Here is a 13,887-nt window from a genome sequence, read left to right as displayed (position 1 = left end):
TTATCAAAATCATAAAAATATAAAAAATAATAATAAAACAAAAGTTAATAATGGAACTGACCTCCTCATGCGCCTCCTTCTGAGTAGCAAAAGCGCTGTGACCCTCCTGCCAGAGGAACTCCCTGGTCCTAAGGAAGGGTTGGGGGTGTTTAAACTCCCACCTGACCACGTTACACCACTGGTTGAGCTTGATGGGCAGGTCACGGTGGGATTGCACCCAGGTAGCGTAGGACGGGTACATCACTGAGAGTGCGGGTTAGTTAACATCAGAGCAAGATAAGAGATAGGAGCTCACAAACAATGACGACCCATAATTAGAAGCAAGTGAATTTTTAAAGTTCTCATAAAAAAACTTATAATAATCAACGTAAGTGCAAACTGCAAATGAATATATTCAAAAGTCCCCAAAGTCATACAAAAGAGCATTGTAAACTAACCAGTTTCACTGGTTGGTCGAATAGCAATTGGTTCAGCCAGCTCGCTGTCACCCGACTTCGTAACCCAAGCAACCTCTGGGGCAAAGTCAGCAATGTGAGTCTTTTCTTTTTCAAGGGCAGCGTGGGACACGAACATTGGGAAGTAACAGTTTGTAACACCCATAGCTTTGATGTGGGTATCAAACCATTTCTGATGGAAAAAATCGATTACTTTTGAATCTTCAGTTATAGATTAATTGCAATACTATTGCAAATCTATTATATTTATTAAGTATTATGAAATAGGATGGAAGTGCTTTAACCAGGTGTAGCCAGTCCACACCCTGGCTCCATAATATGAAGGACTTGTTTAAATTCTATACGAAAAGCTGCCACCTTCTCACAGTGAGGTTGATAACACGTGATATGAGGTTGGTAACACGTGACTACAGTAACGCTACCAACAGCCAGTTATGTAAGCAAACCTGGATAATTTCCCAGATGAAGAATGACCATGGTCGGAGGATGTAGCATCCGGAGACGTCGTAATACTCTATCATCTCAGACTTGGTGATTACCTGGTGATATTGTTGATCATCAGGGGATTTGTAAAGTGCATACTTAATCTTGTAAATAATGTTACTAATAACAAGATAACGTTAATCATGTCCTTCGCTGTTTAAGACATGTTTGTAGAGTGTAATTGCTGACACATTCCACAACAAAGCGTTTCAACTACTGTACCTGAGAGTACCAGTTGGGAAGATCTTCAAACTTCTTGGCCTCAATTCCCAGTCGGGTTACACCAGCTTCTATTTTTGGTTTTGGAGCAGGAGCTTTCTTCTCCTTCTTCTTTTGTTTAGCTGGAAATTGTATGGTTCAGCAACTTGTACGAATTATGATTAAATACGATGCACTCCTCAAAAAAGTAAATATATATTGAAAAAAATAAAACATTTCGAGATAACGATAGCATTTATCTTCATCAGGATTCAAGACACGAGTAGAAATAAAAGGAAATACTCCGACTGAAAGGAATACTTACAAGACTGTTGAGGAGCCGCGCCAGGGGGGTCATTTCCAGTCAGTGTCTTGTAGTCAGTCTTTAACTTGAGCAGCTCTTTTACCAAACCTTGTACCTCATCTTTTGAGGCACCGCTTCCTTTTGCAGCTCGCACCTGATAACAGTTTTAAATTTCAAACGCCATCGGTTATCACATATATACATTAGACAAAGAAACCCATTTTATTTGAAAATCAAGAGTAAGTGTTAATGTTATGAGTACTCACTACACAGGAATTAGATCTTATTGCCTTAAAGTTAGATTACCTTGTCTCCTTGCTCCTTGATCTGAGCTTCCAGCTGTTGAGTTGATCCACTATCAGCTGACATGGTCTTTACTGGTTCGCTTGATGGGGCCTTTCCTCCCGCTGGTGCGTCCTTACCTATTACAGTGTTAACATGAGGAAATGAATACTCAAATACTGTTAAAGACTAATTTATCGCCTTGTTAACGAGACGATGAAATCTAGAGAGTGAACTGTTTTGTCTATTGTTAAGTGATGAGAAGTAACAATCCTCAGGGATAAGAAGATTTTTATAATCTCTCAGTTTAAATGGAAGTTCAGTATCCTAACTAGATGTTCGTTTCATTTGATCGTTTCATTTGATCTCAATTAGTTTATCAATCATCTGAAGCGTTTATCGGTATGCCGAACAACACCGCAATATAGATATAGGTTTATTAAAATTTGGGACTTTCCCCACAACTAAATACCTGTCAAAGCCTTATATTCAGCCTTGTGTTTCAGTAGCAACTGGACTGCAGCAGTGACTTCAGGCTTAGGAGCCTTGTTACTCTTCAGCTGCCTTACAACATTTCCTTGCTCGAAAATAGCTTCCAGAATCTTGTCACCGTCGGAGTTGGAGGTCCCTGTAGCAGCTGCTGGTGGAGGTGTAGCGGCTACAGGTGCGGGTTTGGCTGCAGGTTTTCCTCCTGCAGGTGCATCAAGTCCAGTCAAATCCTTGTATTGTTTCTTGAATGCCAACAGCTGATCAACGGCGGGTTTGATCTGGTCTTTTCCGGCCTTTGCTGCTTTCAGATCACGAACAACGTTTCCTTGCTCAGCAATCTGCTCAAGGATCTTGTCTGCGTTACCAGAACTAGCAGGTGTGGGTTTGGCTGCAGGTTTTCCTCCTGCAGGTGCATCAACTCCTGTTAAATCTTTGTATTGCTTCTTGAATGCCAACAGCTGATCAACGGCGGGTTTGATCTGGTCTTTTCCGGCCTTTGCTGCTTTCAGATCACGAACAACGTTTCCTTGCTCAGCAATCTGCTCAAGGATCTTGTCTGCGTTACCAGAACTAGCAGGTGCGGGTTTGGCTGCAGGTTTTCCTCCTGCAGGTGCATCAACTCCTGTTAAATCTTTGTATTGCTTCTTGAATGCCAACAACTGATCAACGGCGGGTTTGATCTGGTCTTTTCCGGCCTTTGCTGCTTTCAGATCACGAACAACGTTTCCTTGCTCAGCAATCTGCTCAAGGATCTTGTCTGCGTTACCAGAACTAGCAGGTGCGGGTTTGGCTGCAGGTTTTCCTCCTGCAGGTGCATCAACTCCTGTTAAATCTTTGTATTGCTTCTTGAATGCCAACAGCTGATCAACGGCGGGTTTGATTTGGTCTTTCCCAGCCTTTGCTGCCTTCAGATCACGAACAACGTTTCCTTGTTCAGCGATCTGCTCAAGGATCTTGTCTGCGTTACCAGAACTAGCAGGTGCGGGTGCAGGTTTGGCTGCAGGTTTTCCTCCTGCAGGTGCATCAACTCCAGTTAAATCTTTGTACTGCTTCTTGAATGCCAACAGCTGATCAACGGCGGGTTTGATCTGGTCTTTTCCAGCCTTTGCTGCTTTCAGATCACGAACAACGTTTCCTTGTTCAGCGATCTGCTCAAGGATCTTGTCTGCGTTAACAGAACTAGCAGGTGCGGGTTTGGCTGCAGGTTTTCCTCCTGCAGGTGCATCAACTCCAGTTAAATCTTTGTACTGCTTCTTGAATGCCAACAGCTGATCAACGGCGGGTTTGATTTGGTCTTTTCCAGCCTTTGCTGCCTTCAGATCACGAACAACGTTTCCTTGCTCAGCAATCTGCTCAAGGATCTTGTCTGCGTTACCAGAACTAGCAGGCGCGGGTATAGCAGCGGGAACTGATGTCGAAAGAGCAGTACTGGGCTTGGCTGTAGCGGCAGGAGTAGGGGGAACCTGACAGAATATTTATAATTATCATACTGAATAGTTTACGGGGTAGTCACGTGATGGTGACAAAAAATGTAATCGCTCTAAGGACAGACAGCATATTCCGCTGCTTAGCCTCACGTCTGCACTCTGCAGCCGCACGGTCCGTGGCGAGCAGCACTAATTTCAATTCAAGCGCGATTTTAAAAAACTGTAACAAACTGGCTTGGAACTTGGAAGTAAGGATAACTTGGGAAAATGGCAACACAAAATAAGTTAAGTGCGATTAAAGATAAGCCGGCTAAGTTAAACGTCAAATAATGATACGTACCCATTACTTTGACGTAACTAAAATCTTTAGCTATGCGCAGCTTTGAAAACGTGTCGAAGATGCATAAAAATGTGCTTCATCGATGCTGAAACGTGCTTTCATTGACTTTGTGTCATAGCGCGTTACGCAAAGTAAGCTGCGCGCGAATATAAAATCACATGGCAACTGACTATCTTACCTGAAGTCGTCCATCTGGTATATTGACGAGCATGCAAGGCATGGGTAGTCCTGTAAACTCACTGGGGGATTTTAGATGATTAAATTTGGGAAGAATAATAATGTAGTGTGTCAATAGAAAGCGGGAAAAGGTTCGCCAGTCTGTACAATGTACAATGTACATGATATTGAACGCTGATAGGGCCGCCATCAAGTTAACCAGTCTGTACAATGTACAATGTACATGATATTGAACGCTGATAGGGTCACCATCAAGTTAGCCAGTCTGTACAATGTACAATGTACATGATATTGAACGCTGATAGGGCCGCCATCAAGTTAGCCAGTCTGTACAATGTACAATGTACATGATATTGAACGCTGATAGGGCCGCCATCAAGTTAGCCAGTCTGTACAATGTACAATGTACATGATATTGAACGCTGATAGGGCCGCCATCAAGGACTGCTTAAATGCTCGTTTGTTTTGACACGTGATAGTAGATTCAAATGCCAAATTCGTTTTGACACGTGATAGTAGATTCAAATGCCAAATTCGTCGCATAGTGTGTTGAACTGTACCCTATTACAGCTCAATCCATCTTTAACTGAATAAAAGTGAGGGTAAACTAACCTGGCGGCTTGGTAAGGACTGTCGCAGATGTAGTAGCCTCTGCGTTGCAGCTGGATGATATCACCTTTCTTAAGGCTGCCAAGACAGGAATCTCCTATGAGCTCCGTCTCAAATACAGTTTGATGGCCAATAAATGATTTGAAATCTTCCTCTTTTCCTGTAAAATATCGGATATAATATTATCATTTTAGTAAATTTGTGCATATTAAGGATTATTCAGGAAGGAGAATTCTAAGTTAATTAATAACAAAGAAATTGACAGTGACTAACCAAGCACTGCTTTAGATATGATGTTATCATAGTGTACAGCAACAGCGGGAATGTTCTGTGGAACATCAGCGAGCCATGTGAGTTTAGCAGTCTTCTTGAAATCAGTATCATCCAGAACGGGCTTCAGAGTGACATCTGTTACCTGATCATATAATTACAGTTACTATTAGTTTCTGCTCGGTCTGAACAATTGTGGGTTTATACTCAAATAGATTACATGGTGAAATGCTATTTATTGCAGATAGTGTATAAAATATTTGTTCCTACTGACCAAATGCCAGGAGACCACTGCAATAATGTCACATTATATCTTATCAACCTCGTGTAACATACCTTGTTATCCGATCTGGAAATGTGATCCACCAACATATTGCCCCAATTGATCATTGTGATCTTCTCTCCCGGCTTCAGATTCTCTGCATCTTCACCTTCCAGGTACACTTTACTACCGTAGTATACATCCTTCTCACCTGAAATTATACAATTATATATAATTATATACAATTATGTGTTGTTAACAGAGATTTGTAATCGTGCGTTTAACAAGTTTTTATCACATTTCTAAGATAAGTGGTAAGAGGGAAAACGAAAACTTGGGTTCCACTAACCAACATCGGTGTTTTTAGGGTGTTTGGCACACTTTTTAACAGAACTCTCGACACCAAGAACCTTTACAGGAACTAAAGTTTCTTTACCCAGACCAGTGAACCTGGAAAATAAACGAGGTTCAATAGCAATCCTCACTTGTATCATCGGTTCTTAATAATCTTTATGAATCTGAATAATTCAAAGATCTATCCGCTAACAAAAAATGAGAACGATCATACAGCGAACACTGCATTGTTGCAAACTTAACAACAAACAAATCATAAAACCACGCAACCCACCTTGGAGCGATTGGATCAATAATTTTTTTGTTGATGGTCCATATTTTGTCCCATCCCATTACCACCACAGATCTAGCGGAGCCTTGAAGAATGATGAACTGCTTTAGAGCCTCCACAGTCATACCTGAATATTTGGAAATCTTTAATAGGAGTCATATAAAAAGGACGATGCGCATGTTTTATTGCTGCTTGGTAACCACTGCTATTCTTACTTTTAATTTATTCAAATAGTCGACTTGTTAGAGCTCAGAAAATATTTGTTAAAGCACATTTCTTAAAAACTACATATTATCACACAGGTTCTTACCACGTCTGAGAATGCCTCGTACAGTCGGGAACCGTGGATCATCCCATCCACTGACCAGCCCCTGCTCAACAAACCACGCTAACTTCCTCTTACTGAAAATAATCTAAATTACATTATATTATTATATTACATTATATTATTATATAACAACGTAAATATTTAAATAATATCAAATACTTATAATCTACAGCGTCAATAAAGCAGGGCGTCCAGATGTCCGGATTTATTATTATCTTTGTTCTATTTTGGGGTTAAGGTGTGAGGTGTGGTTTATCAACTAATGTTGTAGAGAGACGGAATTTATTTGTTGAACTTGCTGAACAATGTTGCATCTTAGGATGGAATTTATTTGTTGAATATGGCTAGACTATGCTGCAGAGTGGGTGAGTTTTACAAAACAATAACATACTTAACTCGGATTATACCACTTTATATCTATTGTTCTATTGAATGGGCTGAGGAGTTTCTATTGTGCTTATTATCAGACACGGAAAAGTAAGCTTATCCCCAATAAACACGGTCAGCTACAGTAGTCATTTCGTTCATTTAGTTGTTATTCATTTGAAGTATTTTCACAAAATCAGGTTGGTGAGATTTTCTAATAATATTAAGTTGGCACTCCTAAAAACCCCTCCATTTTCATCAAACAAGATCTTTTTTATAGATCAAGTCAGTTTATTGAGGGGGGGGGGGGGGGGCAACCCTAGCCAGCTGGTAGTCACAGTGCCATTTACTATTCAATTTATAGTACGAGAATTTTCACTGATCACCACTTTACCAAGTTACCAATTAGATTACTAAGTTACCAATGGGGTTCAGTTCCTTAGGAAGTATCTTAATGACTTAATTGACACCACTAAGCAGTTATTTCCCGCTGCAATTATAATTATCCAATGTTGTCTTCCTATTAAGTGTTTATATTCCTACATAGCAAAGAATGTTCTAGATTTTAATAATCTACTTAAAGACTTATGCCTAAATAATAATTGCGTGTTCTTAGACTGTTTCTCACACTTTTTAACTCGAGACTTTAGATCCTGTAATGAACTTCTATACCATGATTGGCTTCATCTCAACATGAGAGGAGTAGGTTTACTGTCCACTTGGCTTAAGTTTGTTGTAAACGAACACAGTTTTGACAGGGTTGTAAATAATCTTCTGGGAATTTAAATCTTTGATCTTTTCTTTCATTTAATATTTTGATTAAGACGTTGCGCCTAAAATTAAAACTCAAACAAATCTCTGATTTAATCTTTTTTTCAATTTTATGCCTCCTATTTCAGGTACATTCGGTCACTGCCCATTTTCCCATATGTTAGACAATGAATCGTTTAGACTTAGAATAGGTCTTTTTGCATGCAAAAGGCCTCGTACACAGTCAAGAAATGCACATATACATATCAACACGTTTATACCTAACAAAATTTACACATTTAATTCTCCATGCACCCCACACATCAACTACAATTATCATAATCATATGTTTCTCTTCTATTCTCTCATCATGACTTACCTTCTCCCAATTCTTCTCTCCACGACTAGGTCCATGAACACCGTATTCCACCTAGATTCTAATATTCATTCCTCTCTACTCCTTGACAGCCCACGTTATCTTATACCATTTCTTGCTTGCTCCCACATCAAACTTTTCTTTATAATACCTTCCGGGAATTATATCCACTAAAACTCGGGGACACCGAGGGCTGATAATTTGCTCATTTTTCCCGCAAGAGAAGCGAGGGTATTATCAGCCCAGACTCAGACTGGCTGGCGGCAAGTTTCAAAACAAATAACACTGGCGTTCTATATATTAGACACTATATTGTATGATGCGCACGTATCGGATTACACCCCTTCTGCAATCGGAACCGGAACGTATTATAAAATATAATACCTCCGCAACTTCGTGCCCGCAAATTCCCTCCAGCAAGCTGTCGGGAATTATAGCGCGCAGCACTCAGTGGCGGAGGTATTATAGTATTGTAATTATCTCCTCATGGTTTATAAGAAATGTTCTTCTCCCTGGTAAGATGAATAGAGTCAAGTATTCCAGCCGCCTCAGGCGTCTAGTATCTTTATTCATTCTTTGGGTTTTCTCTCTTAACTTTCTTTTGATAACTCTTGTTAATCCTTCTATGCTTAATCCAGGTCCCAACTCCCTATCTGTACTCTACCAAAATGTCCAAGGTCTTATTCCTTTCAGTAACCTAAGCTCCTCCCATCCCCTTCTTGATGGTAATAAGATTTCCGAACTCCAATCCTTTGCTAACATAGAGCAGCCTGACATAATTGCCCTAAATGAGACTTGGCTCAAAAAATCTATTTCTAGCAACGAAATCTTTCCTTCTTCTCAATATGAAATCTTCCGCAATGACCGCACGAGAAAGACTCATCCTCAAGATCCTAATAACCCTAAAAAGTTTAGGGAAAATGGAGGTGGTGTTCTTTTGGCTGTTCGGTCTGATCTCGATGCCACTACAACCCGACTACCAGTTACTAGTTAGCCTAGGTGCAGAAATGCTTGCCGTTAAAATTGCTTTTCCTAACAAAGAGAGTATTGTAATCTGTACTTGTTATAGAGTAGGAACTCTTGGGTTACCTAATCATGATGTCATAGTTAGTTATATTCGCAAGCTAGTTTCCAAAAAGAATCCCCCTAAAATCTATGTTATTGGTGATTTTAATCTCCCCCATACAGACTGGCTATCTTCATCCAGTACCGTACCTATCGAGCAATCCTTCATAGATTCTTTCAGTGATCTTTCTCTCTCCCAGTTGATCACATCACCCACCCATAAAAGTGGTAATACATTAGACATTCTTCTCAGTAATTATGATAACACAATCGATAACTTGAATGTCTGTGATCCTCATTCCGTGTGCAAATCTGATCATTTTCCTGTCACTTTTTCAATTAAAAGCTCCTTTTCCCGCAAGAAAACTCCTAAACGTAAAATCTATAATTATAAGAAAGCAAACTGGGACATGATTAATCGTGAATTATGCTCTATTAATTGGCAAGTCCTAGAATGCCTAGATCCTGATTCGTCTTGGAAGTTAGTTAAAGACTGCATTATGAATTTAGTTGATATACATATTCCTAAAGTAACTATTAAATCAGAGTTTCAACCCCCGTGGTTCGATAGTGAACTTTTTTCTTCATGCCGTAAAAAAGATAGACTCAGAGCTAAATTTAAAATTTCTGGTTCTATTTCTGATGAGTTAAAGTTTGTTACTAGCCGTAAAGATTTTAAGAGGCTTTCATCAGCCAAAATAAGAGACAATCTTTTCAATAGTGATGATCCAGCGCTTATAACTAAGAAGTTTTGGTCACATGTTAAGTATAAATCTAACTCCTGCCGTATTCCTAATTGTGTTAGTTATTCTGGACAGCTTCGGTTCAAACCCAAAGCTCAAGCTGAACTTTTCAATTCTTTCTTTTATAACCAGTTTTCGGATCCTTCACTTTATGACACTGACATCTCCTATGTCAATGATGTTGATTTTGATATTGACTTCGATCATCGGGATGTTCGTAAGCTTCTTTCAAATATTAATTCAAATAAAGCCCAGGGACCAGATGGCATACACGGTAAAATTCTCAAAAATTGTTCCGTAGGTTTAGCTTACCCTCTAACATGCATTTTTCGTGGATCTTACAACAGCGGCTACATTCCACAAGAATGGAAACTTGCAAATGTTGTCCCAATATTTAAGAAAGGTAAAAAAAGTGAGGTTGAAAACTATAGACCAATATCCCTTACTTGTTTAGTCATGAAAGTTTTTGAGCGCATTGTTAAACGTAAACTGCTTTCTTTGACAAGTACCCTTCTTGATCCCAGGCAGCATGGTTTTCTAGAGCACAAGTCATGCACAACCAATATGGTTGACTTTTGTGATAGCCTGGCATTGTCTCTTAACGAAAACATTATCAATCATGTTGTGTATTTTGATTTTGCTAAGGCATTTGATTCTGTAAATCATGATATCCTTCTTCATAAGCTAAAGACCTTATATAACATTGATGGTACACTTCTCAAATTTCTTACCAATTACCTTCAAGGCCGTTACCAAAGAGTGGTTATTGGTAATGAGATGTCATCTACCCTCTCAGTTAATTCTGGTGTCCCCCAGGGCTCTATTCTTGGTCCCTTACTTTTTGTATTGTTTATCAATGATATTCCTCTTGGCCTTTCGGATAATACTGATATTGTTTTGTATGCCGATGATACAAAAATCTGGCGTAAAATACATTCATCTTCTGATAATACTAATTTACAAATGGATATAGACTATCTCTCTGACTGGGCACTAAGAAACAAAATGCGATTCCATCCAGCAAAATGTAAAGTGCTTATTGTTTCAGGAAAACCATCTTTATCTCCTCCATTCGCATATAATCTTGATGGCTCTCCTCTTGTGTATGTAGAGTTAGAAAAAGATCTTGGAGTCGATGTTACTCCTAAGCTAAGTTGGAATAGTCAGTGCGACAGAATTTATACTAAGGCCTGCCAACAACTTGGTATGGTCAGAAGAGATGGCCATACTGTCATTGATCAGAAACGTCGCCGGGCGCTTTACCTCTCCCTGGTTCGTAGCCAATTCGAAAATTGTTCCATAATCTGGCGCCCTTGTAATAAATCACTTAGTGATAAATTAGAAAGTCTCCAAAAGAGAGCTATTAAATGGATTCTGTCTGAAGAGGGCCGCAGTTATCCACCTGAGCAATATGTCAAAAAGTGCAAGCTTGTCGACATTCTCCCTTTGTCTCAAAAGTTTGACTTGAATGATCTTATTTTTTTCCACAAAGTTCTTAACAATTTAATTCCTGTTTCGCTGCCTCACTATCTCTCTTTATATCAGGGCACTTCTCGACTAAGACGTTGCCACCTCGACAGTCTGTCTATTGTGTCATCAATTTTACCTAAGTTAAGTCAGAATTCACACACCACATGTACCTCAAATAGCCCACTGGCAAAATCATTTTTCTACAGAACCCATATACTGTGGAATGGACTCCCTTTACAGGTAAGACAGATTGTGTCTACTAGTCTTTTCAAAGCTGAGGTCACTAAGCATCTATGGAAATGTTTATTGGATAGTGAAACAACAGTCTAGCCTAGTCTCTTTGCTCCCCATATTATTATTATTTTTGTTTTATTAATTTTTTTTATTAATTGTTTTTTTTTTTTTTTTTTTTTTTTTTTTTTTTTTTTTTTTTTTTTATAATTTATCTACCTTCCTATACTTTCAACATCATATCACACTTCACCCGCACACCTTCTCACACATTATTGACCATTTCAGACCTGTATCTAATGTATCTGGAATTTGACGTATTGAAATACCAATTTTGACTCTATATCCACAGTTATTCACCATGGATTTGTTTGTTATTAAATAGTTTTTCATAAATTTTTGGATTTAGATTAATTCGATGTAATGGGTCCAAGTTACTGCGGACATAGTTCACTATGTGTTTACCGTGTTTGGGTGCCCATCATATTTTACAGATGGGGGCGATATTTTGAACGATTCTATTTTATATTCATCTATTGCTGTACTCTGTAAAATTTGAAAAGTATTTAATAAAAAAAAAAAATTAAAAAAAATTAAATTATATATAACCTTTTAATGAAACAATAGGTTTTATCCGAGCACGACCTGATAACTATTAGGGCACTCTGACAAATCAGCTGGGTAATCAATAAGGTAGTCAGGAAATAACACTAGTAATACTACAACTAACACTAGGTCTGGGATAAAAGAATTATCTTACATACCTAAGTTTTGTAAATAACGCATCACAGAAACATGGGCCGATATAATGTCCGATTTAATGTCCGGTTTAATCAAGCGCGAACTGCTCCTAAAAGAGATTCAGTAGAATTGACTACGTTAACTGATTTGAACCACATTGAAAAAGTACTCGGTTCTCAAAAATATGTGAACCGAACATCCAAAGTTATCCGAACAATGTAACCTAAAGATACTGAGTTACAGTTTTGTTACATTGTTATTGTGGCATCGTGCCTCGTTTAACAATTACAGTCCTATTTGACGTCTGTTAGAGCTTTTCATTTTGTGGCACCCACTTTATATTCGACTAGTGTAACCCGTGCCTACGGCCGGGACTTCACTATCGCAGTTGAATTTGAAAAAGTATAAAAAGTGCAAAAGTTAAAATTGTGCATAAGTATAAACTCGCTCAGTTGAAACCGACCGCATTATAGTAAATTTAATTCTGATCCGCTGAGCGCCCATCACATAGGGCACATAATACGTATCCGATAGTTATTTGTATTTTATTAATATTATATCGGATGCCATCGTTGAGTAGGTGGTCTCCTGCACCTTTTCCGCCTCGACATAAAAGAAAAAACCTAGGTGATTGCAGCCCTTACGGAAGACTATAAGGTCTTCATGCTTATATAATTAAATACTTAATGATACAATATAACGATAACTTGTAAACCCCAGAAGTTTCCAGTATCGTCATGAATCGATATACAGGGTGAGTTGAAAATAGTGTGTGGAAAGTAAATGGCTCTAATTTTTTTGACAAATGAAATTTCCACTTAATTTTTGCATATTTACTTACTGAGCTTGGTGTCACTCGGCCATGATTAAAGCTGGGATGGACCGTAAAATTATATAGAGATAAATGCCCTTCGTAACATTTATTCCTCTGCATTAAAAACGACGTAGGTGTAAAGTATGAATCGTGGTGTGAAGTAATATGGTGTAAAAAGTGCATAATAACGAAGTTCATAAAAGCATAAAAACAATTATAGAAGATGCGAACATCACGTTTTGTTGTCACGTGTGGAAGATAGATAAATAAATAAATAAATAAATTCTAACATTTATTACACGCTTCGAAATTAAAATATACCCAACAAAGATGTACATTTAAGTCATTCAAGCGAAACTTAGTGTTGAAATACCAAGATAGAGCGAAATTAATAAGGGGTAATTAACGATGAGTACCGAAAGTGTCTCTAAGTGGTAGGCCAAGAGAAAATAAACCGGGTAGAAATCGGAAAAAACGGAAATTATAATAACCAAACGTGGTGCTGCATAATGACTTAATTCTCCCTGATAGAGAATTTAAAATGTGTTTAAAATAAAGCGATACGGAAAAATGAGAAGAAAAAGGTATACTATGCTAAGATTAACATGAGAATACAGATGATTACCCAATACGTATCCAATGCAATAGTAATACTTAATAGGCTCCACTTACTTAATATTCAAGTATTGTTTTCATCCTTCTGTCTCCCAAGCTTAACACATTATTCTATGAGGCTTATTCAATCAACTTTACGCTACACTAACTGGTGGATTCGTGTAGTGTTATTGAGTCTCATGATTTGATGTTTCTTTCATTCAAATTTCTGATCGTTTCTGAATAGACTCAGCTACACTAACGAATATCATACCATCAGTCGTTGTATCAACTCTCTCATGAGTCTTAGTTGCGAAAGTACTTGGCAACTCATCAAAAATAGACACTGTGTCTCAACTTGAAATTCTTTAACATTTATATTTTATTTTAGACCAAATAAACACGAAGGTCATATTTCTGCTTTTTTTCGTAAGGTTGCGGCCTGCGATCACATTCGGATTGCAGGTTGCATGCCTATGTTTTGGTCG

The 13,887-nt window shown here is 38.4% G+C and overlaps 1 protein-coding gene across 2 annotated transcripts in view; it reads right to left on the bottom strand.

Moving 5' to 3' along the window:
• Positions 1–13,887, bottom strand: part of LOC134823159 (bifunctional glutamate/proline--tRNA ligase-like) — a 36,967-nt gene that overhangs the window by 11,879 nt on the left and 11,201 nt on the right. For both annotated transcript variants that reach the window (XM_063834507.1, XM_063834508.1), the window contains 14 exons: positions 6,232–6,323; positions 5,925–6,048; positions 5,646–5,746; positions 5,371–5,507; positions 5,038–5,179; positions 4,768–4,924; positions 4,157–4,217; positions 2,195–3,674; positions 1,747–1,862; positions 1,462–1,594; positions 1,161–1,279; positions 902–994; positions 438–627; positions 62–243 (listed from right to left, as the gene is read on the bottom strand). In XM_063834507.1, coding sequence (XP_063690577.1) covers positions 62–243; positions 438–627; positions 902–994; positions 1,161–1,279; positions 1,462–1,594; positions 1,747–1,862; positions 2,195–3,674; positions 4,157–4,217; positions 4,768–4,924; positions 5,038–5,179; positions 5,371–5,507; positions 5,646–5,746; positions 5,925–6,048; positions 6,232–6,323 — 3,127 coding nt within the window. The remainder of the gene's footprint in view (positions 1–61; positions 244–437; positions 628–901; positions 995–1,160; positions 1,280–1,461; positions 1,595–1,746; positions 1,863–2,194; positions 3,675–4,156; positions 4,218–4,767; positions 4,925–5,037; positions 5,180–5,370; positions 5,508–5,645; positions 5,747–5,924; positions 6,049–6,231; positions 6,324–13,887) is intronic.

The sequence above is a fragment of the Bolinopsis microptera genome, chromosome 11, assembly GCF_026151205.1.
Source record: "Bolinopsis microptera isolate Bmic1 chromosome 11, MBARI_Bmic_1.0, whole genome shotgun sequence".
Classification (NCBI taxonomy): Eukaryota; Metazoa; Ctenophora; class Tentaculata; order Lobata; family Bolinopsidae; genus Bolinopsis; species Bolinopsis microptera.
This window is presented reverse-complemented; position numbering and strand designations above follow the sequence as displayed.